This window comes from Microtus pennsylvanicus, chromosome 3 (assembly GCF_037038515.1).
Source record: "Microtus pennsylvanicus isolate mMicPen1 chromosome 3, mMicPen1.hap1, whole genome shotgun sequence".
Classification (NCBI taxonomy): domain Eukaryota; kingdom Metazoa; phylum Chordata; class Mammalia; order Rodentia; family Cricetidae; genus Microtus; species Microtus pennsylvanicus.
This window is the reverse complement of record NC_134581.1, coordinates 47006454-47030436: the sequence shown is the minus strand read 5'-3', so window position 1 is coordinate 47030436 and position 23983 is coordinate 47006454. Positions and strand designations below refer to the sequence as shown.

The following is a 23983-nucleotide window of genomic DNA, read 5'->3' as shown; positions in this document are numbered from 1 at the left end:
ACACAAGAACTCACAGCAACAATGACTACCTGCACAGGCCTGCATGACTGTGGCACACAAGAACTCACAGCAACAATGACTACCTGCACAGGCCTGCATGACTGTGGCACACAAGAACTCACAGCAACAATGACTACCTGCACAGGCCTGCATGACTGTGGCACACAAGAACTCACAGCAACAATGACTACCTGCACAGGCCTGCATGACTGTGGCACACAAGAACTCACAGCAACAATGACTACCTGCACAGGCCTGCATGACTGTGGCACACAAGAACTCACAGCAACAATGACTACCTGCACAGGCCTGCATGACTGTGGCACACAAGAACTCACAGCAACAATGACTACCTGCACAGGCCTGCATGACTGTGGCACACAAGAACTCACAGCAACAATGACTACCTGCACAGGCCTGCATGACTGTGGCACACAAGAACTCACAGCAACAATGACTACCTGCACAGGCCTGCATGACTGTGGCACACAAGAACTCACAGCAACAATGACTACCTGCACAGGCCTGCATGACTGTGGCACACAAGAACTCACAGCAACAATGACTACCTGCACAGGCCTGCATGACTGTGGCACACAAGAACTCACAGCAACAATGACTACCTGCACAGGCCTGCATGACTGTGGCACACAAGAACTCACAGCAACAATGACTACCTGCACAGGCCTGCATGACTGTGGCACACAAGAACTCACAGCAACAATGACTACCTGCACAGGCCTGCATGACTGTGGCACACAAGAACTCACAGCAACAATGACTACCTGCACAGGCCTGCATGACTGTGGCACACAAGAACTCACAGCAACAATGACTACCTGCACAGGCCTGCATGACTGTGGCACACAAGAACTCACAGCAACAATGACTACCTGCACAGGCCTGCATGACTGTGGCACACAAGAACTCACAGCAACAATGACTACCTGCACAGGCCTGCATGACTGTGGCACACAAGAACTCACAGCAACAATGACTACCTGCACAGGCCTGCATGACTGTGGCACACAAGAACTCACAGCAACAATGACTACCTGCACAGGCCTGCATGACTGTGGCACACAAGAACTCACAGCAACAATGACTACCTGCGCAGGCCTGCATGACTGTGGCACACAAGAACTCACAGCAACAATGACTACCTGCACAGGCCTGCATGACTGTGGCACACAAGAACTCACAGCAACAATGACTACCTGCACAGGCCTGCATGACTGTGGCACACAAGAACTCACAGCAACAATGACTACCTGCACAGGCCTGCATGACTGTGGCACACAAGAACTCACAGCAACAATGACTACCTGCACAGGCCTGCATGACTGTGGCACACAAGAACTCACAGCAACAATGACTACCTGCACAGGCCTGCATGACTGTGGCACACAAGAACTCACAGCAACAATGACTACCTGCACAGGCCTGCATGACTGTGGCACACAAGAACTCACAGCAACAATGACTACCTGCACAGGCCTGCATGACTGTGGCACACAAGAACTCACAGCAACAATGACTACCTGCACAGGCCTGCATGACTGTGGCACACAAGAACTCACAGCAACAATGACTACCTGCACAGGCCTGCATGACTGTGGCACACAAGAACTCACAGCAACAATGACTACCTGCACAGGCCTGCATGACTGTGGCACACAAGAACTCACAGCAACAATGACTACCTGCACAGGCCTGCATGACTGTGGCACACAAGAACTCACAGCAACAATGACTACCTGCACAGGCCTGCATGACTGTGGCACACAAGAACTCACAGCAACAATGACTACCTGCACAGGCCTGCATGACTGTGGCACACAAGAACTCACAGCAACAATGACTACCTGCACAGGCCTGCATGACTGTGGCACACAAGAACTCACAGCAACAATGACTACCTGCACAGGCCTGCATGACTGTGGCACACAAGAACTCACAGCAACAATGACTACCTGCACAGGCCTGCATGACTGTGGCACACAAGAACTCACAGCAACAATGACTACCTGCACAGGCCTGCATGACTGTGGCACACAAGAATTCACAGCAACAATGACTACCTGCACAGGCCTGCATGTGAACAAGGCCATTAAAAATTTCAGCATGGAGTAGAGAGAACTGCTGAGGCCCCATCCATGGCTAAGGAACCATTGCAGTTGATAGCTGATTGGACAGAGAGAATCAGTTTTTTTGGGGGGGGGGTTTGAATATGTGTCCTATGGTTACCTCAAGTCCTAGGGGATAAGACCACATTTCTAATTGGATGTAGTGGGCTAAAAAAATTAAATGAACAGGGGCCATGGAGAGATGACTCAGCAGTGAAGAGCAATTGCTGCTCTTTCAGTAAAACTGGGTTTAGTTCCCAGCACCCACATGGTACCTTCCAACCATCTATTAACTCCAGTTGCAGGGGATCTGATGCCCTCCTCTGGCCTCCATGAGCACTGCAGGCACATGGTGAGCATATACACATGCAGGCAAAACTCATACAGAGAAGATAAAACTAAATCACTATTTAAAAGTAAAATTTATAATGAGTGGGTAGTTAAGAGGCAAAAAGGTAGAACTGGAACACTTCATTTTTCTTGTACTTGCAATTATAATTAATTGATAACCTAACATAAATTATGATTTAGGCTTGCTGGGCAGCAAATACAATAAAGTAATCAACCCAGTTTTCCACAGTAAGTCTGGATATTAGTGCCATTGTTAAGAAGGTACAAAAAAGAGGACACAGGAAAGCTTTCGCCTTAAGCAAAAGTCAAATCCTGGGTGAATATTTGACTCCACAACCAAACAACTATATTCCTTGGAGTTAAAATAAAAATTTTTATTAGCACCGAATTGATATTTACTGATAAAAGTAAAGAAAATAATTTCTATGGTTTAATTTTTTTATTTATATATTTATTAAAGATTTCTGTCTCTTCCCCACCACCGCCTCCCATTTCCCTCCCCCTCCCCCAATCAAGTCCCCCTCCCTTTAAAAAAACTTCGCCGTCATTGGAATATAGGTAGCACATAGATCCAGGTAACGCATTTTCAATGTTAGAACGAAGTCTGCCAACTCGTGCATGCAGTGTACTTACTGATTGAGAACAGGGGTGTAGGCTGTTTTATCTTCATCAATAATGGTGACCATCAGTGTAATCAGCTGTGGCCAGAAGTCCAGGTTCTTGGTGGTCGGTCCCTGGTCCTCCCGAGGAACATCCTGCTTCTTACTCTGTTCACAAGGCAAGCAACAGGCAAAAGAGAAGTTAAAGGGAGGGCTGCAGTTGTATGTACTGTCCTGTCCACCAGAGATCAGAGGGGCAATTCTGAAAACATGTGTAGGTCAGGGGGAGATTAAGCCACTGAGCTCAGCTTTCCTTTCTTCAGGGAGTAGGAGGAAGTCAGCAGCTAGCCTCCTCGTTCTAGTCTCACATCTGTTTAGGGCTTAGCTGCCAGCAGCCTTTCATTTGGCCACTCCTCTCTCCGAATGCTGCAAGCCTACAACCTTAGGAATTGTTATGAAGACTATCCCTTTAATGTGGCTTTTTCCACAGACAGAGATCCAAGCTTATGTGTACAAAGGTGTGTGTGTGTGTGTGTGTGTGCACGCATGTGTGGGTGGGGGTATTTTTCAAGCCTAAGTGTGTTGTCCTAAGTCATGGTGGGATAGGTTAAGACACTCAAAACTGTCTGGCTATAAACCACCACGGGAAGCTTCTCCAATTAGTACCTGCCACACGCTTCGTCTATGACCCTGGTCCTGACCACAACTTTATCTGACAAGCTTCATTTTTATAAATCCATCTTTTTCTTCTTTTACTTAAACCATCTTTAATTTCTTTGCAGTTCTACACACTTTCTGAATTCTTTAAGGATACCTCTAGAAGGTAGATTGTGACCTGGAATGGTCTGAACTCACTTTAAGGTTAGGGAGTACAATAGTGATGGTAATTTTTTCCCCCACCCGAGATAGGGTTTCTCTGTGTAGCTTTGGACTGTCCTGAAACTCACTCTGTAGACCAGGCTGGCCTTGAACTCACAGAGATCTGCCTGCCTTTGCCTCATGAGTTCTGGAATAAAAGACATACACTACCACTGCCTGACCAATAGTGAATGTTTTATATATGAATTTCATTTTCAATATTCAAAATTCTTTCCAACATGCAGGTAGATTATCCTTATTATTTATTTTACTGAATAGCCTTCTTAGAGTATTCATTTTACATTCATTTGTTAGATTTAGGCAGAAAATACAAAGGGAGACATAATTTTCACTCAAGAATACAAATAAGTAGACACACAGCATCTAAGACTACTCTTTCTAAGTCATTTTGATATGTCCAGAATTATCTGAAACCTCAGTTTGTGACTCAAGAAAACTGATGTACACTGTGTATCAGATGTGACCCAGTTTGGCCTGTACTGCATCTAGTCATTGTATCTTCTGTTGGGACCAGAATTTCAGGCATCCTGCGGTGAACGGCCCTGTGTGTTCACATTTTGATGTTTACCAGGACTTACAACTTCTCTATGATTCAATGAGTCATCCCTTCATTACCATTTTCACTTCAGTGAAAACGCAACTGCAGAGTTCATTTAGTTTGGCAATGAGACGGAAGAGAAGATTCAGGTGAATGTCTCTGGAACCCACAAATATGGATCTTTTATGTAAGACAATGCGGATGTGTCTCCAAATAAAACATCCAGAATTTGTGTGCTTCTATGTGTGCATGTGAAGAAATGGTGACTGACATGGCCCTCATTCAAGACAGGGAAGCAACCGTGGAAGGCTTTGGTAACAAGTTATAGCTATGCTGAGACTGTGAAAGACCCGGACAGCAAAAGGAGTAACGTGATATAAAAATAAGAAATAAGCTTCAATATGCAATAAAAACATCTGAAGAGAAAAATTCAAAACCAGTATTGTGTTTGTCACATCTCCTCATGCTGAGGTGATTGTTTAACTCCTCAAACTTTTGAGATAAAGAAATCTTAGTTCCAGCACATTGCAGGTTAAAAATAGGAACTTTGTAATTGGCTTATGAAATAGGACAGAAGTTTCAGACACTTGGGAATCTAAGATCCCCGTGAAGACCAAGGTGGGCAGTTTATTGGCTAGGAAAAAGGAGAGCATTTACCCAGGTCTACAATTAGACTGGACTGAGGGTGAGGATCTCTTGAGTGTCCTCCAATCTCCAGGGCAACCTCTGACAGTCTTGGCAACTGTGGAAAGAGCCTTCTGGCTTTACTGTTGCAGACATGAGAACTCTCCCTTGCTGCCCATTATCTCTTCTGTCTCCAAAAGCTGTGCAGGAGAGATTTTCTCAACCCATCACGTTGAAATAAAACACCTGCCACTCTTGAAGACTGGACACAGAATGCCTAGACCGCATGCAACAGAATTCTGACTCATGGACGGCAGCAAACACTCTAGATGGTGAAACCACAGCTTCTGTGGCAACTGAGCCAGACTAGTCGGGGACTGAAGTGCCTCAGAGAATTTTCCCGTGTTCCCAAATCAAGACGAGAGAAAACCACATATGTTCTTCAAATCAGCCACAGGACCAATCCACTTCTACTAGTGGGTTCTCTCCACACTTTCCCTCTACTAATGTCTTCTATTATCAACACAGGGCTCTCCCGTGGTCACCCTGGGCGAGGTTTTCCAACTTCCCTGTTTGCCATTGAGTCTTTGCCTAAATGAAGTGATCACGGCTGATTTACTTACTATTTATAGAAAGAACTGAGTTTCAACCCCATGTTTTCATGGTTTACGTGGTCTTAAACTATTTCCAAATATTAAGGGCTTATCATTTCAACATCCTAACAATATGAGATCTGAGGGCTAGCATAATATCTACTTCCTGTTCTTATCTAAAACAAAACAAAACAAAACAAAAGAACATAAGTAACATCTGAAAATGTACAGCCTTTCTAGTTCCTTCTTAGCATTAACTTCAGGTCTTAGTTATACAGTTCGTAGATAAAACAACGAATACTGTATGCTAAAATTATCAGACTAATTATTCTGAGCTTCCCATCATAAAGAAATCTTTCAGTAAACAAAGTTATTGGTGCCAAAGTTATTGGTGAAATCCCTGCATCTGTTCTGAGATCTTGACCACCATGGCTATTGAGTACACATCTGCAGTTTCAGAGTGATAAGCATGGCCAAGGGCTAGTTTATCTCCATTTGACATTTTTTTTTCTCCTAAATTTTAGAATGTTCCCACTTAGCTTCCAGACTCTGTTTAACCAAAGATTCCTACAAAGTTACTAATTTGTACCATTCATATTGCCAGGGCCTTTTCATTTGCTTTTCCTACTAATGCTGAATTAATTCTGCACAGCTCTGAGGGTCATGAGAAACTGGATCAGGACTCTATGGGGAGATCCAGGAGGTTCCAGGTTCCACTCTCAGCTCTTCATAGACTCCCCACTCTGTTCCCCCAAATAGAATGACATCAGAACAACACAACTATCTATGACGACGTGGAGAGCACTCATCTTGGCAAGCCGAAAAGAGTAACAATGCCTTAATTACACTTGAGCAAAATGACAAGAATTTCTTATTTTGGTTTGAGCAATGCAGCAAGATAAGGAAATACCCTGAGGGGGTCTCTGTCTAGGAGCAGAAAAGCAAGGACAGGAAGGAGTTGTTGAGGTGTTTTAACCTGGTCTCAGTCTCTTGGTCAAGCACAGCAGAGAAGTATAGAGCCGGCTCTTGGTCAGCTCAGAGACAGACTAGAATGCAGACTCTTGCATTTCAAGCGAAAGCAAGGAAACTTCCCACAGGCAATACCAAGGAGGAGACGATGCTGAAGTTAAAGTCAATGTAGAATTTAGGGCAAATTGTGTTCTCAGTGCTGCCTGCCCAGCAGTTCTTGGCTGATCCCACAGGGAGGAACGTTGCCCTGTAGTGTGTTCTCTACCACACTTCGGTCCTGGAAATAGCCGCCCAGACAACATCTGCTGTGACTTCTGCATCATCCTGCGATCTTTCACAAAAGTTCACGGGGGTCACATAAGGTCAGAAAAGCCAGAAAACTATACTTTATGAATTCAATGCTTTGAAGAGTGTCTGTTATCACTTTTCTTTCTAAAAACTGCTGAAGATAGTAGAAGGCAGTCATATTCTATTTGCCAGCACACAAAAAGGCAGATGACGATATTTCTTAATAGAACAACTGGGCATTTTCAGAACTGTTGATAAACAGTAACATTAGGCTTTTTCATTAGAGAATATTCTTGACCTTTTGCAATCAAACTCATGTAGGTAAGACCTTATATAGTTAATAATGCATTACTCCTGTACAATTGGGGGAAAGATCAAGTTTGATATTTCAAGGCCAATGTGGTTGTTAATTTCTACACAATGCAAGCTCAACATGGTAAATGTTTATTTTCAAAGTTCATAGCACAGCTAAAATTGCCAAAAGGTCAAAATATATATTTATGTGTGTGTACATATTTACATATATATGTATATATACACACATTTACATATATACATAAAACACCAATAGCAGCAGTATGCTGTGCACCAAGAGCAAAAGCTGTTCATTCAAGTTTATCTGTCATTTGAATAAAATTATAGATATTGAACATACTCCAAGTGAAAAAGTAAAAATGAAAATCCCAGAAAACTGCAGCTATGTTATTGTCATGGCGCCCAGAATCACTTCTTTAAAATCCTTTTCTTTCTCTTCACCTGGAGAGAAAGCATCCTGAGGATGTTATTGAAGTTGCTCTCAGTGCTGGCTAAGAGAAGTCCCCTGTATGATCTTAAGGCCCCGTAAGCAGCCTCTCCTCTGAAAGGCAGCCCTGTTGCCTTCACTTCTTGTGCCTTTGGCATGATCAGCACCTCTTACTTAGACCACTCTCAACGTCTTCACCTTTGATCTCGCTACTTCAAAGGTTCTTGCTGCTATTGATCTGTGATGCCACTGTCAAGGATGCTTTCCTCATCGCCTGGATTTTACTGGCACATGGGAAGTCACTTAAGCTCTGCCCATGAAGGGAGAAAGGTGGGCAGCTATGCTTAACGAAGCAGGAGATCTGGACTCCCTTTACCGGACTGAGCATACACTTGAGTGGCCCTTAGTCTGTGAGAAATCTGTTTCCCCTTACTACAGCCAAACCTGTGGCTCCTTAGTCTTCTTGTATGGTTAGAGTCAACATTCTGACTCTCCCCACCTGTGTCAAAGATGCATTTTAACATCCACACTAGACATGTTTTGGGAAGCTATGAGTCATATCCCGTGCAAGGAATCTTTCTTTTTTTTTAAATTGAGCTCTACATTTTTCTCTGCTCCCCTTCCTGCCTCTCTCCTCCCCTTCTACCCTTCCCTAAGGTCCCCATGCTCCCAATTTACTCAGGAGATCTTGTCTTTTTCTACTTCCCATGTAGATTACATCTATGTATATCTCTCTTAGGGTCCTCATTGTTGTCTAAGTTCTCTGGGATTGTGATTTGTGGGTTGGTTTTCTTTGCTATCTGTTTAAAAAACACTTATGAGTGATTACATATGATAATTGCCTTTCTGTGTCTGGGTTACTTCCCTCAAAATGATGTTTTCTAGCTCCATCCATTTGCCTGCAAAATTCAAGATGTCGATATTTTTTTCTGCTATGTAGTACTCCATTGTGTAAATGTATCACATTTTCCCTTCCCGTGCAAGGAACCTTAAAGAAACATCTTGAGTTATGAAACGAACCTGTATGAGGAACTGCTGTTGGCCATTGCTTCTCTAAGCCTGAAGCGCTGGTTGGCTTCATCACCATCACCTGGGTGCACGCTGAGCTACAGCTCTTACAGCCCTCGTGGAGGGCCTGTTAAGTCAGAAAATACCAAAAATAGTTCTAGGAACCTGGACTTACCTACACAGCACTGTTCTATGGTCTTTATGCTTGTAGGAAGAATCCACCACTAACTAGGAATTTGAGGTAGGCCAAAGAGCCCTCATTTAAAGAAAACGTGTGACAGTTTCTGAATGCCGGAGTCAGCCAGGCATTTGCTAGATTCTGCATTCTATCCTGACAACAAAAGTCTTTGGTTTTACCTTTGTGCCTGACAAGGTTCCAAATACACATAGGTCCCTGTCTGTGGGAGGAAGCAGCACATGTTGCTGACGATTTAATCATTAATTAAGAAAATGCTCTACAGCCTCCCCTCCATACACAGCTGCCTGCATGTTGCAATCTTTGTATAAAAGATTTTTCAGATGAATATACACTAAGTACAATCACAGACATCCTCAAATTGTGCACTTCTGATGACTGAGAACAACGAAATGACCAGACAGGGGCTGCTGAGATGGCTTAGTGGTTAAGAGGACTGGGGCTGCTCTTGCAGAAGATCTGGGTGCAGTTCCCAGCACCCACATGATGCTCACAAATGTCTGTTCCCGAGGATCCAATGGCCTCTTTTGTCCTCCTAGGACAATGACTTTACGTGGTAGACATATATGTAGGCAAGGCACTCATACATACAAGATAAAAATACGTAAAGCATCAGTATTTTCTTTTTTAAAGAAATGTCTTAGGGTTTCTATTGCTGGGATGAAACCCAATGACCAAAAGCAACTTGGGGAGCAAAGGGTTTACTTCACTTACTCTTCATCTTCAGAGGGTGTCAGGGCAGGAACTCAGACAGCACAGGAACCTGGAAGCAGCCGCTGATACCGAGGCCAAGGAGAGCATTGCTTACTGACTGGCTTGCAACTCTTCATGACTTGCTTGCTCAGCCTGCTCTCTGATTGGACCCAGGACCACCAGCCCGGGGTGGTACCACCCACAGGCTGGGCTCTCCCACTCCAATGGATAATTAAGAAAATGCTCTACAGCCTCATCTGCCCCTGGATCCATGGAGGCAGTTTTCCATTTGAGGTTCCCTCCACTCTGCTCTTTAGCTTTTGTCAAACTGACATGAAACTAGCCAGCATGGAGAGGGGTGATAGCTGTAAGCACAATGAATTAGAGACGACTGTGGCGTAACATGAGAAGAATTTTAGGTTTCTGCAGTTTAAAGCAGGAAGAGGCGCTGACCCCGAGTCTGCTGAGTGATCCCATTAGCTCCCACTACCCTTGAATCCTATTGCGCCAGACATAGGGGGTCTTATTTCCCAAACTGGGAGCAGGGGAGCAGACAGCAGTAGTGTTTGCACATCGTAACTTCCCCTCTGTTATTGGCTTACAGTCTTCAGTCACAGAGAAACGGAAATATGACAAATGTATGTAGGGTCCATTTTTAGGTTCAACACGGAGATTTCCTGTACAGCACTCCCTGGAGAAAAGATGTTTCCATGTTGGATCATATCTAAGCGCCTGGGAGGGTGTGATGAGAACTTTCCAGACAGGGTTTCACACTTCCTATGCTATGTAGAATCTCTAGTACGCTGCGTTCCATCAGCAGGACTCACGTGGAAGGAGACAGCTGACTCCTGTAGGTTGTCCCGACCTCTGCACAAGCACAGTGGCGTGTGCGTGCCAGCACAAATACAACTAATTAATATTTTTAGAAGTGGGACTTATGGAGGTGATTACATTGTTAGGGTAGAACCCTCATAAACACAATTCCTTTCTGTATGGAAGAGGCCTAAGGGACTTGTTTACCCTTTACCCTTTTGTCCATGTAGGGTTAGGTGTAATCTCATGATGCCAAGTTAATAGATACCAAATCTGTAGGTATGTTAATTTGAGGTGTCCCAAACAGCTAAGAAATAAATGTTGAGCACTTGATAGAATGTTGATTTAAATAAATGAAGATTTAAATGGCTTCATGCTATAACCAACTAGAGATGAGAAAGGTGTTCACAAAATCTCTTCCCTTTCCTTGGGTACACAGCTACACTACGGAGCAAAGTTACTGATGGCTTTACACACAAGCCATTCATTGGAGGATAATGCTTTCTTTCCATGAATATGGAGGACTGTGATCAAGATATGCAAAATGGTGAGACAGATCTCTGTGTAGGCCAAGTCTTAAAAAACATGTCTCCTGGAACTTCTGTTCTTACAGCCATCACACTGTGAGTTCCTTCAAGGAGTTCGGAAGAGGTCACATGAAGAACGGTCAGGTTCCAGCTAACAGGTGTCACTTGTCTGTCCCCTGAGATGCTATACTAGAGACTGGACCTCAGTTCAGTCCAGTCACACCAGTCAAAGCCACATGCAGGAGAGATGGCATTCAACATACCGTTCTTTGCAAATTATATAGATTTATGGGCTACATTTCAAAACCATTATGCTTTAAGGTGCGTTGTAATTTGATATATTAACACACACCAAGCAGGATTCTGGAAGTATGATATAAACAATGAAATGAGTGTTGGTGAGAGGCTGCGTGGAAGTAGGCAGAAGACCAAGGGGTTTCCAGCAGGTGGGTAGAATCAGGAGACTTGTTTGTAGGAGTAGGGACAATGTGAAATAATTGTTTTTGTTAGACAAAGTTGATACCTGTTATTTAGTGGGAGGAGGTGGACAATGCTGTCTCCTGCAGTTTGTGTGGACAGCTGAGAACAATGTACGTATAGAAATTCCAGGAGAGACACGGGCTTTCTCACAGCTGTGTAGAATTACAGGGAGAGATCAGCTGAAAGGAATATGTTCATTTTTTTTTCTAAGTGAATTCAGAAAAATACAAAGATGCCAGTTGACATTGGGGGTGCCAGTTGACATGGCTGGGGGTGCGATAACTGCTGTTCTCTGAGGGTGGGCCACTGACGGGATCCCCACATTTCAGTGCATGCCCCACAATCATGAAGAAGGGCAGCTCGTATTGCACTTAGTGCATTGTTAAAAATAAACCAACATGTGGAGTCAGGAGGGTGTGTGTGTGTGTGAAATTGTAGGAAAAAATTGGCTTAAATATGATCATATTTTATTGGATAGATGTTTGAAATTCTCAAGAATGAAGAAAAGCAACATTTAGAACATTGCCTTCTTCCCATGATTTAACGGGCACACTCAGACTCAGAATAGCCGTGGCTGCCTGTGTGAGACCCGTACAAGAGCAAGGCAGAGCTGAGGGAGACGACCTCCTGATCCCACCCCTTACAAGTGAGGTGGGGACATAGCTTGGTGGTCCAGCGTTTGTCTAATTTTCATACATCTGTAGGTTTCATTCCTAGCATTGCAAAAAATGAAAACAAAAATTCATAATTACTCGAGATTATGTATCCTAATAAAATAGATTTTGTCAGTCTGTAATCTGTATACACGTCAAACATCATGTTCTACACAGTAAGTGAATACATTTTATAACACAAAATTAATTTAAAATTGGGCTAGTAAGATTTGACACATTAATGAAGGCCAGTTTATTTTTTTTGACTTTTTTTGACTCATTGACTTTTTATAAAAAAATTTAGTTTCCTTGTGTCAGTGGGAAACTCTCATATCATATTGAAAATCTGAGGGGAACCTTTCTGAAGTTCAGAACCACAGAAAGCTATAAATAATAGGAGTACCTGTTTGAAACCTTTCAATAAAAACCTGACAAGATGTCAAGTTAGAAATCAGAATGATTCACTGGAAGACACTACATCCTGAGTTCCTCGGAAGTGGACCAAAAGCTGCATGGACGTGTTGCAATTCAACATGAATTAGCCTGATTCTGTTGGCATGCTCTATCACACCAGGACACAATGGCAGGTTGCTGACGTCGGATGTGTTAGGCTTGAAAAGGGCTTTGAAGATTCTGGGTGCTATTTTTCTCTATGCCTAATAAGTCTGCATTATTATTATATGGCATTTCTTGATACTATATAGTGAACAAAATGACTCAAGATGATCAAATTTTCCAAAGATGAAGCCATGAAGCCATGTAGTCATGACCATTACCAGAGCTTTTCAGTTTGCAGAGAAACACTGACTGGTGCCAGTCAATGCATTGGGTAATGGTCACTTCTGACAAGCTGAGTGTCTGAGTAGATGCAACAAGTCACCATGTCACGGCATTCCCCATGAGTATAGATGGGAGTGATTAATAAACACACTGAAAATATTAAATTCTATAAATACCAAGGGATGGCTCTATACAGTGGCATGGGCAAACTCAGCTAATGGCATCATGGATGAGCGGTGAACTCATGAAAAGTTCTCACCCAGTATTTTCCCCTACCCTGAGAAGCAGAAGAGGAGGAAACAGTCAAGACTAACTGAAGATTCCTGGCTAACTGAAGATTTCAGTGTACCAATGCTCATATCCTTAAACATCAGGAAAGACTTACAACGGAAACCAGCCGGGCCCTCACACCACGGTGGCTCTCTCCTTTGCCTCACACGCAGCAAAACACAGGCCCTCTCGGGACACATGAACTCGCTGTCACTTTTCTTTGCTATTTTCCCAACTCATAGTAAAATAATAAATTTGGAAAATTATGAAAAAACTAAAATCAGAAAAGGGAAACTAACCACTTTTTCAACTTGCTGATGTACCTGTAAGTAGACAGGGGGTTGTGTTTCCTCATTCCATGTCTGTAATAGCCAAAAACATCTTTTAATAGCCAATAACATCCACCTAGAACTTCCTTTCAGATCTAGAAATTAACTGGGAAAATACAAAATTTGTGATGCAGCGTTCCTTTTAAAATTTTAGTGTATTTTAAAAGTCTGTCTACGTTGTGATGTTGTGTATGCATGTGTGTGGGTTTGCATCCAGGCACAGGTGCCACTAGGTACCCGTAGAGACTAGAAGAGAGCATCAGATGCCCTGGAACTGGTGTTATACTTGGTTGTGAGTGCTGGGAATGGAACTCAAATCTCTGTAATCATAAAACACAGTCTTAAGCTCCAAGCCATCTCTCCAGCCCCTCTGCTGTACTCTTTCAGTTGGTTACACTTCTTCTTATCAGTGCTGGAATCATTACTTAGGAGTTTAATGTGCCATGTGGAATAGTGATCCAGAGGACCAGTCAGTCGCCAGTTTGGACATGTTTGGAAATGTGGACCTCATGCTGAGTTGCGGTACAGAGGCATAAGAGGAGGAGTCAGCAAAGGTGATACTTGGCTGATAATAAAATTTAATAAAATTTCCAAATTAACCTTATCCCAAGTAATGGCAGCTTGACCCTACAGTGTCCAAATGAAATTGTAAAAAGATGCCAAATCATTCAACAGGTTCCATTCAACTAACAGAACCTTAACAACAACAAAAACAACAACAATAACATCGGTGCCAATCTACTTATAGATGTAAGAACACAGGCATGTTCAAGATTATTTGTGGTGGTGAGTAGAGAGAATCCATTCTTTCACTTCTGCTGGAGTTCTGGAGGGTCTTTTCATGTACACATGAGCTAATCCCTTCTTAGCAGAAGCGATTCTATTATTCCCCTAATTAACAGTCACAAACAGTTTCATCATTGCTTAAGAGAATAATGCCATGCTAATGAGCTCATTCTCTCTTATGAGATGGATTCTGCAGCTTAATAATGATAGAGAGGATAATCCTAAAGTTAACATTTACTGAGCATCAGTTCTGTCTCAGACTGAAACAAGAGCCCTCACACTCATAACAGCCCCTCCCTAAAAGGGTGCATTTACTTGTTTATCTGGGCCTATTCTGCAAAACGAGGGGAAACTCTCCTGTGCTGAATGGAACTTCTGCACATCCTATAAATACGGAGAACTGAGCAGGCACGCTACCCACAGTTAGGAAGAAGATGAATGTGGGTTAGATGCTGTGTGATAATGCTCTTGTATACTGTAAAGATTTGTCATTCATATTGGTTTATTAAAATGCTGATTGGCCAGTAGCTGGGCAGGAAGTGTAGGCGGGGAAACCAGACTAAGAGAATTCTGGGAAGAGGAAAGGCAGAGAGTTAGTCACAAGCCAGATGCAGAGGAAGCAAGATAAGAATGCCTCACTGAGAAAAGGTCCCAAGCCACACTACTAAATATAGACAAGAATTATGGGCTAATTTAAGTTGTAAGAGCTAGTTAAGAATAAGCCTAAACTAATAGGCCAAACAGCTTGTAACTAATACAAGTCTCTGTGTGTTTCTTTGGGACTGAATGAATGTGGTACCAAGTGGGACAGAAACTTCTGTTTACAGTTAGATGTTAGCAGCACTATATTGAGAGAGGAGGAATAAGCTTAAGTATGGAAAAGTTAAATAAGGTGTTTAAGTCCCAGTGTTTTAGGTCCACTGTTTAAATGCAGAGTAGTCAGGAGAACTGAACATAGAAAGTGCTAGAAATCCCTTCACAGAGGAGGGGACATTTTGTCTGGTTACAGAAAGATAATTGGATTCTTTGTTGTTGTTGTTGTTTGGTTGTTTGGTTGTTTGGTTGTTTGGTTGATTGGTTGTTTTTTTTTTTATTTTTTGAGACAGGGTTTCTCTGTGTAACAACAGTCCTAACTGTCCTGGAACTAGCTCTTGTAGACGAGGCTGGCCTTGAACTCAAAGACGTCTGCCTGCCTCTGTCTCCTGAGTGCTGGGATTAAAGGCGTGCGCCACCACCGCCCAGCTGACTAGTGAATTCTTAAGACATTATTTAAGAGAAAAAAAAAACAATTCAACTTTCACAATAGCAAAGTGGGCTCTCCATCAGACCTTGGAATAATCCATTCAATAGATAATATTGTACTTGAAAAGTCAGTCATGGTGCCCCAGTGTGACCCATGCCTCAATACAAGGTGAATTCCTAATAGTAAGAAATCATGGGTTAATATTTACCCAAAGACAAGGCCAGGATCAGGGTGAGCAAAGCAAACTCCCTTGACTATGGAGCTAAGGCTTGGCTATGTGCTCAGAAAGCAATGAGAGTTTTAGCCGTGTATTGCATCTCATGTTTACTGAGCAGATACCATAGGCAAGGCACTGCTTGAGCAACAGGAGGAAAAAGACTTTCAAAGACAAAGTAGATTTAAATGCTTGCTCTAAACAAACACCTGTTACATAACAGGTGAGGTGAGGTGTCCCTTAAAACACATAATAACATGAGCAAAGTTATAGTAATTTAAAGTACAAAAATGGTCGGGCGGTGGTGGCGCACGCCTTTAATCCCAGCACTCGGGAGGCAGAGACAGGCGGATCTCTGTGAGTTCGAGACCAGCCTAGTCTACAGAGCTAGTTCCAGGACAGGCTCCAAAGCCACAGAGAAACCCTGTCTCAAAAAACAAAAAAAAAAAAAAATTTAAAGTACAAAAATAACATCGTGAAGAAGAACAAAATACCAAACAGTCGGGGAAATTGCTCACTGTTATATCCCTCAGGTGATTGTTCTGGAAGGAGGTACGCTGAGCTTGGGGATAGGCAAGGCTGAGAGATTTCAGCATTGCAGTGGAAGAACTTCCTGGATGGCTCAGGCTATAAAGTGTGTGAGGCTCGGCTTAGCTGGCTGTCTGGTTCTTTCTGTTCTGGCAGGTTCTGAGGAGCAATTTTAATACAAATTGACCTGAATACACAAACAGTAACGCCATTAACAGGTTCCCTTGTACATCATTCAACTTTGTAAATTGCAGGGTCATGTTTCCCCCCTGAGGTTTGTTGATAGGCATTGAGATTTCCCTATGTAAAGATACAGTGGGGAGAGCCAAGAATTCAGCATCCAGCTGGGTCTCATGGAGTAGTGTTCTGCTCTGTTCCAACAGGACATTAAAGTCTTACACCCACTGGATGGTTGGGTGTATTTTAAGCACCCACACAAGAGACATCTAAACATATTTTAAAACTGAGCAGACATTTCTCAGAAAAACAAGGAAGATGTCTTTTATGGATTTGCTGTCAGGATATATGGGAATACTCAGGCCTGTTGCTTATAACAGAACATCCAGTGCTTAGATGGTATTGAGGAGAAAAGCTGGCAGGAAGCTTCCCCTTCTCTCCGTGTGTCTGATTCCTTTCTTCTAACCAACCCTGATTAGCTCAATTATAACCAATATCCTGAATCAAACACTTAGGAAGTTATTTAATCGATACCATTCCATCATTTAACTGACCCTATATCAAATATGTCTCTCAACAAAAACCACAGTTAGGTCCAGTGAGATGGACTCAACAGGTGCATTCTCAGCATTTGTTGTGAAACCCGACAGCTTTAATTCAGTTTCAGGGACCCGCAGGATGGAAGGAGAGAGTCGATTCCCACAGGTTGTTCTCTGAGTTTCTCGTGTGCACGGTGATGTGTACACACCTCCACCTCCCACAGGTAAATACAAAATCAAAGGAATACTATGCTTAATTCAAAGTACACGGGATAGGGTGTATGTGCAAGTCTGTGCGTCAGCGTGTGTCTCGTGTGACATAAATAAATAAAATGCTTTTGGATAAAGATGCCTTTTCTTCCTGGGGATTTGACATGGGGCTAGAAGACTAAATCTCAGGCAAAATACAAAGCAGGATTAAAATCCAGCCTAGTAAAGCCACGAGGGAAATCTCGAGGAGGCGGACGTCAGCATGCTAAGCTGCTGGCCTCTTAGTGACGTTCTGCGGTGGCATGGGAGAGAATCGGCTGTCCGTGGGGTGGAGAGGCAGCATGGTAACGGTACATGCAGCCCCAACAGCTGACTCTGGGCAGCAGCGCTTTTAAAATCAAATCAAAGTCCCTTTGTATCTGGGAGAGAGGTGCTTAATCTTAAAGGGAGTCATTGATAAAACAGGGACTGGAATACCCTACACGGGTGATCCTGAAAACTGTCTGCATTGGAACAATGACAATCACAAAGTCCCGAGCTCAGGAAAGCCACTCAACCCCTCGTGTCTCCAAGACGGACAATTGTGTTCTTTCCAAACCCCAGGAGAGTCTACCCGTGATGAGGACAAGTGCTTCAAGCACCAAGTCCCCAGGAAAACCACAGTGTCACCGAGGAATTCTCAGGAAGATTTCCACCGTCTTCCCAAAATGTGTTATGTACAGGGTAGGGATTTTCCCTGGGACTGGCCAATGGCAAGCCTAAGTAGGGAGGTTACCATATGAAGACTAACTAGAAGCCTCGGATGCTTCTGTCACAAAGTCCATTTCTCCTAGGAGGAGTCACGGCTGACGTGGAAAATCTCAAGCTAACATGGTCATTAATCTATCCCAGATTCCTATGGAGTGCACAGGATATCTTGCAAATATAAGATAAATAAATGTGGATAAACAAAAAAGGAAATTTCAAAGTAGTGGTGATGGACTAATAGGTATCTGCTTATCTCCAAATTCACTAGGATGCCTGTGGTGTCTGTGTATGTGTGTGTATGTATGTGTGTGTGTGTGTGTGTGTGTGTGAGAGAGAGAGAGAGAGAGAGAGATGTATGCTTATAAATTTCTGTATCTCAACCATACCTTAAAAGGTTAATCCTAGATTTTATTTAATTTTTAATTTTTGTGGAGACACAGTTTCTCTGTGTTGCCCTGAATGTTCTGGAACTCACTCTGTAAAATCTACTGTCTTCAAACATACAGAGATTTGCTTGCCTCTGCCTCCTGAGTGCTGGAATTAAAGGTGTGGGCCACCACTGCTGGCTAGTCTTAGATTTTTAGATAGATACGTAAAATCTTGTAAGCACATAAGATATAAAGTGTGAAGAGAGGACAAAGAGAGTGGGTAAGGTGAGGGAAGGACAGGGCAAAGGGACCATGCCCAATGTATAGTACGGACTTGTATGGAAGTTAAACAAATAATTCTAGTGGCTGGAAAAATGGCTCAGGGATTAAGAGGATGTGAAGACCTGAGTTCAGTTCCCAGCACTCACATCAGGCCACTCATAACTGCCTGTTAACTCCAGCTCCTGGGGCTCTGACACCCTCTTCTGGCCTCTACAGGTACTGCACTCAAATATGCACACATACACCTGCCATCTCTGTATTTTGTATTATTGACTGTCACCCGAAGTCTGTTTTCTAGAATTGATGGCCTCTGCCACCTTCACGATTGATTACCTTCCTCTTAGAAACCAGCAAATTGGCTAGATTCCTGCCTACAGTACTAAATCATCAGCTTCCCTCTTTCTTATTATCAATTATGCTCTTAATTTTTAAAGCATTATTTGACAGGCTGATGAGATGGCTTATCAAGAAAGAACGCCTTTTGCTCTTCCACGGGATCAGAGCTCTTTACCCAGCACCCACATGGTGGCTCACAACCAGCCACAACCCCAGTTCCAGAGGGTCTCACGCCCTCTTCTGGCCTTTGTGAGAACTGCACACATAGTACCAAAAAAGGGAAGTCTCTCCCAACACAGTCATGTATTGTAGCAGAGAAACATTCTTACCCCTAGGTACCATGGCACAGAAGACACTTTTAAGTGAGCAAGAATTATGAAGAGGAAGCCTGTTCTAACGTGAAGGACCTCAGAGTGGAGTCTACATTCAACGTAGTCAGAGACTGGACAAAGGAGAAGTCACCCCGCCATATGGCCATGTTCTACACCTCTGCAGATCTGAGACAGACTGTGAGCTCCCTGGAAAGGATCTTTTCTGGAGAGTGAAGGTGAGTGAAATCCAAAAGGCTGGTAACTGGAGTCCTTGCAATCAGATTTGTGCTACTTCCCTGGGTACAACGTGTGTCACTGAGGAGTGTGCACAGCGGTGACAACCCACTGCATTGCTGTTCAGTCGCACTAGCTCTAGCATGCTACAGCTAGGCTCATCCATGGTTTCCTCTGCTATCTCACTCACTACCCATCAGGAGAAACTACCACTAGCTAAGTGTGCTATTAGCATTTTCTAGACATCAATTCCATTGACAAGGTCTGTGGAGCCACTTAGTGAGAGCACGCAGGAAGTATAATCAGGTGTGTATCTCCTTCCTGGTGGGTGGACATGAAACAGATGCAGGGCCATCTTTTCCACCAAAGTTTGAAGTGTTTGCTTTCGATTCATATGGGCTTGGTCCCGTGTGAAGTATTACTAAACTGAAATCTCATTGTCCCTCAGTGAAAGCGTGAACTGCTATCAGCTCAATTAAATTACAAAAACCCCTGACACTTGATACTGAATTGAATTTGAAATTGTATAGAATGTCACTAAAGCCCACAGGCCCCTTATGTCCAAGAAAAAAAAAGACACTGAATTGCTAGATTCCAGGGCCAGAGGGCTCTCAGTACAATTACTTAAAAATAAATATGACTTATATATTAAAAATTGGACCATTTTCATGGAATTCAATTTTTCTTTTCATTTTAGGTAATTTTTTCTAGTGAATGCTTGGGTAACCACCTACCTCGCTCATGCCTGTTACATCACTAACATAATGTGCCATTTCTGCAGTCTTTCACAACACAAATATGCGGTTTATTTTCTTCTACTGGATCCCATTTCTTCTTTCTATTTTTCTATTCTTATTTCTATCTTATCAGTTAAGTAAAAGGCTCCTTTTCTCACTGATAACAAAGGTCCAGATAGCATTTCTAATAAGGATTAAGAGATATAGTATAATATCTATGCCAAATGGACAAAATTTCAGCCTAAATGTAAAAACATTAATTTTAACTTGCCTCAACACAAATGTATGATTTTTTTTGGATTTTTAAATATCCTCAAAATAGCTTATTTTCACCATCCATTCTATAAATACCCATAGTTGCCTAGGATCCCCAGACTGGAAATCACCATCTCAGAGTTGAGATGTTTCTCTTCTGCATACATTAGCATGCCCCAACACACACCACCGGGCTCTGACATAGTTTTCTAAATGAATGATTTGAGGAAGAACAAGTCATCTAAATCGGGTTCTATTAGGGCCTGCAATGGAGAAAGATCACCCTAATAGCCTGCGAGCTGCTCTCTATGCTCCCAATCTTGCCCCTCCAATTAGGCCCTCCCACAATCAACTCTATCCTTATAAATGTGAATCTGGTCACGCGAAGCTCCCATTTGAAATTCCTAGAGGCTCCACCGTTCTTTCAGGACAAATCCGAATTACGTAACTCGGCTTCCTACACATCTGCTTCACTTCTTGGCCTGATGTGTCCAGGGAAGGGACCCCATGCTGCCGTCCTCACAGAAGTCACTGCTCTGTAACTTGTGCCAAATAAATTGTGACACCTTCATTCTAGCTGGGACTCGTGGGTCATCTCAGCCTGAGATTGGTAACAGCTGCCCAGATGTGCTTTCTGGGCGCATCAGACCCTCTCACAAGTCTGAGATAGTGCAGAGATGCGAACTTATTCTTGCTAACATTCTGTCTGGACCTTAGCCATCAGCCATTCACAATATATCCTTCTTTATGTAATTACACTTTGTATGTCCTCTGGGAAAGCAGAGGAAGCCTTCTGACATAGTATTTAACTCTCTGAGTTCCCACACATTTTCCCTCCCAGGACACTTTCCATATGTTGTTATAACTGCCCCCTTTACTTCTCTGAGTCCCAGAGTAGATTCACGATCCTGCAGGGATTGTTGAGTGGATTGGTGGGCCCTCCCTCCCCTCAAAACCTCCTGCTTCAGAAGCTCCTGGGTGGGGCTGGAGAACGTGCTTTGTGAGCTGCTGATGCAGTGTGGCCCTGACTCCATTTTGCAAACAATGCAATAGGAGATGAACCTGGAAGGTGAGTGAGTTCATTGCTCTGGCCCGGAGTGTCTAGTCTAATGCTCACATGGAACAGGAAGAACCCAGGGATGAGCTGCACGAATAGGTACATTGGTGGGGCACATACAGATGGTGGGGATGTAGGTGCACAGTTAGAACCCTGGCTTAATTTTGACTAATGTATTTCCTTGTACGTCAGCATCTATTCCAGTACCTTGCGTTCCCTTGGTCAAATGTCAGGATTTGAGTGATCTACAAGAAGAGTCTAGAATGCTGATTGAATATAAAATAAATCCTCTTAATGATTTTTTCTCTTTTTACTTTAAAATAAGGCATCTTGGGAGCCACTACCATTGCCACAGCCAAGACTGCACAGTTTTTGAGAAAAGTCAATACAGGAATAGCAATATTCTCTTGAAAAAGAAAACACAATTCCTGTAAGAAAGTGCAGTTCTAAGAGTGAGGGGGATGTTCAGGGGCAAGGGCAGTCCCTGAAGAATCGCTTGCACAGATTTCCTGCTGCTTTTCTCAGTGAATGGCTTCTCAAATGATTTTCTTCTAGAAATTTTACACTTGCCAATTAGTTCATTTTTCTGAGGTTTTGTTTTTCCCTGACAAATGAGTTAAGTGAGAACTTCTAATTTCTGCCTTACAATTTAAAATTTATTAGTGAACAAAAGGGTAGGATTTTATACTTCCAAGAGAAATAGCTGACTATTTCCCTTTTAAGAAGGATTTCAAGGGTGAGTTCAGAACTGAGAAGGCCACTTTATTCCTAATGCTGAGCCTTACAACTGTTCTCAAGTTTAATATTTCATGAAGCCAATTTACAGAAAGGCCTTTAGGATGGTGGAGGAAAACAAGAAAATCTTTCCCCTGTTCTCTAGGCTATGTTTTAGGATGAATGGAAGGCAAGGCAGAAATGTTATTTGTTGATTTAATTCTCTTCTATAATTCATGCTTTTGTTTCCAAACTTTCGATGAAGCATTATGTTAAGGGAATGTTTTCACCACACTCCATACCAGAATAACTTCTGGGTGAGTCAGACGTTTAAGCGTTAAGAAGGTCTACATGCATACATTACAGACAAAAAAATTGTGACCAGGTTTTAAAAAATAATCTTACAATTGGGAGGACAGTTCTCATCATGACATAATGTCTAAACAAATTATATGTTGATACGGTTGATGGTACAAATTATAAAATACCCTAGTAAACATAATTTAAAGAAATCTAATTATAGTTCTTATCAGAACAAAGATCCAATTTCTTTACTACAGAGTAAAATCGTACTGATAAAAAATGTCATAAACTTTGATCAAATATTGGAGTTTTAACATATAAAACATGCTTAAACATCAACAATAAGATAAATGCATATTAAAAATTCCATCAGTGTTTTGCAGTCTCTAGGTCTATCAAATTAAGAATAACCAAAATAACCGCTATGTTGTTTGCTAATGTTAGTGTCAGTCAGAACCCCTTCATATGTTGGAGCGGAAATCCAGTGAGACAGCATTGAGAGGCAGACCCTTTAGGGCAGTGATCATTCAGAGGAGCTTTTCTCAGAAATGAAACAATGTTTTTATGAAGGGAGCAGACATAGCCTTGCTCCTTTGCCAAGAGAGGCACAGCAAGGAGGTGAAGCCTGGGGAGGAGAAAGCCAGTCTCCCCAGATACCGAACAGCAAGGAGGTGAAGCCTGGGGAGGAGAAAGCCAGTCTCCCCAGATACCGAACCTGCTAGGGTCACAATCTGGGCCTTTTCAGCCTCCGGAATGATGGGAAATAAAACTGTAAAATTGTTTGGCTTATTAATCATGCAATCTATTTTTTAGAGCAGCCCAGATGGCCTGAGACACCAGCTTTGGTAGAACTCTATGTGGCCACTCTGTAGATAAAAGATCCTGGTATAGATTACTGCAGGGCCTAAAGTACTTTAAAATCTCTTTGGAGGGTAATTTGCTAATATCTCTTAAAATTGTAAGATCTGTTTCCCATCAATCAAATAGATCTCTTAGAATTCTGAGAGATACACTTTTTTGACAAGGTAAAAGTATATATATATATATATATATATATATATGTGTGTGTGTGTGTGTGTGTGTGTGTGTGTGTGTGTGTGTGTGTTTTATATAATTATGTACATTATATATATGCTATATAAAATTTTCCCAGCATCGTTTTAAATACTGTTACATAGAACAATCTGAATTTCCATCAGCAGCGACAAGTTAAACAAACCATGAAGTGTCCTTTTAGTGCGGTGATATGCAGATATGAGATATAAAAATATTCTTGTGCATTAATTATGAGACCACCTCAAAGTCATAGGAAATGAAATAAGGCTTGGCACAATATTTCATAGTATGTTACCATTTGTATAAACTAGGGAGATGTATATACAAACATAAGATGTCAATTTGAATGTAATCTCTCCAAAAGAATGCCCAGAAAGTGATAAATATTGATATAATTTCTGAGTTTTTACTTTTATTTTAAATTCTAT

The 23983-nt window shown here is 42.4% G+C and overlaps 1 protein-coding gene across 6 annotated transcripts in view; it reads right to left on the bottom strand.

The window, feature by feature from the left end:
- The window catches only part of Unc13c (unc-13 homolog C), a 453039-nt gene that overhangs the window by 160579 nt on the left and 268477 nt on the right, over positions 1–23983 (bottom strand). For all 6 annotated transcript variants that reach the window (XM_075965264.1, XM_075965261.1, XM_075965265.1 and 3 more), the window contains one exon: positions 3111–3244. In XM_075965264.1, the coding sequence (XP_075821379.1) occupies positions 3111–3244 (134 nt within the window). The remainder of the gene's footprint in view (positions 1–3110; positions 3245–23983) is intronic.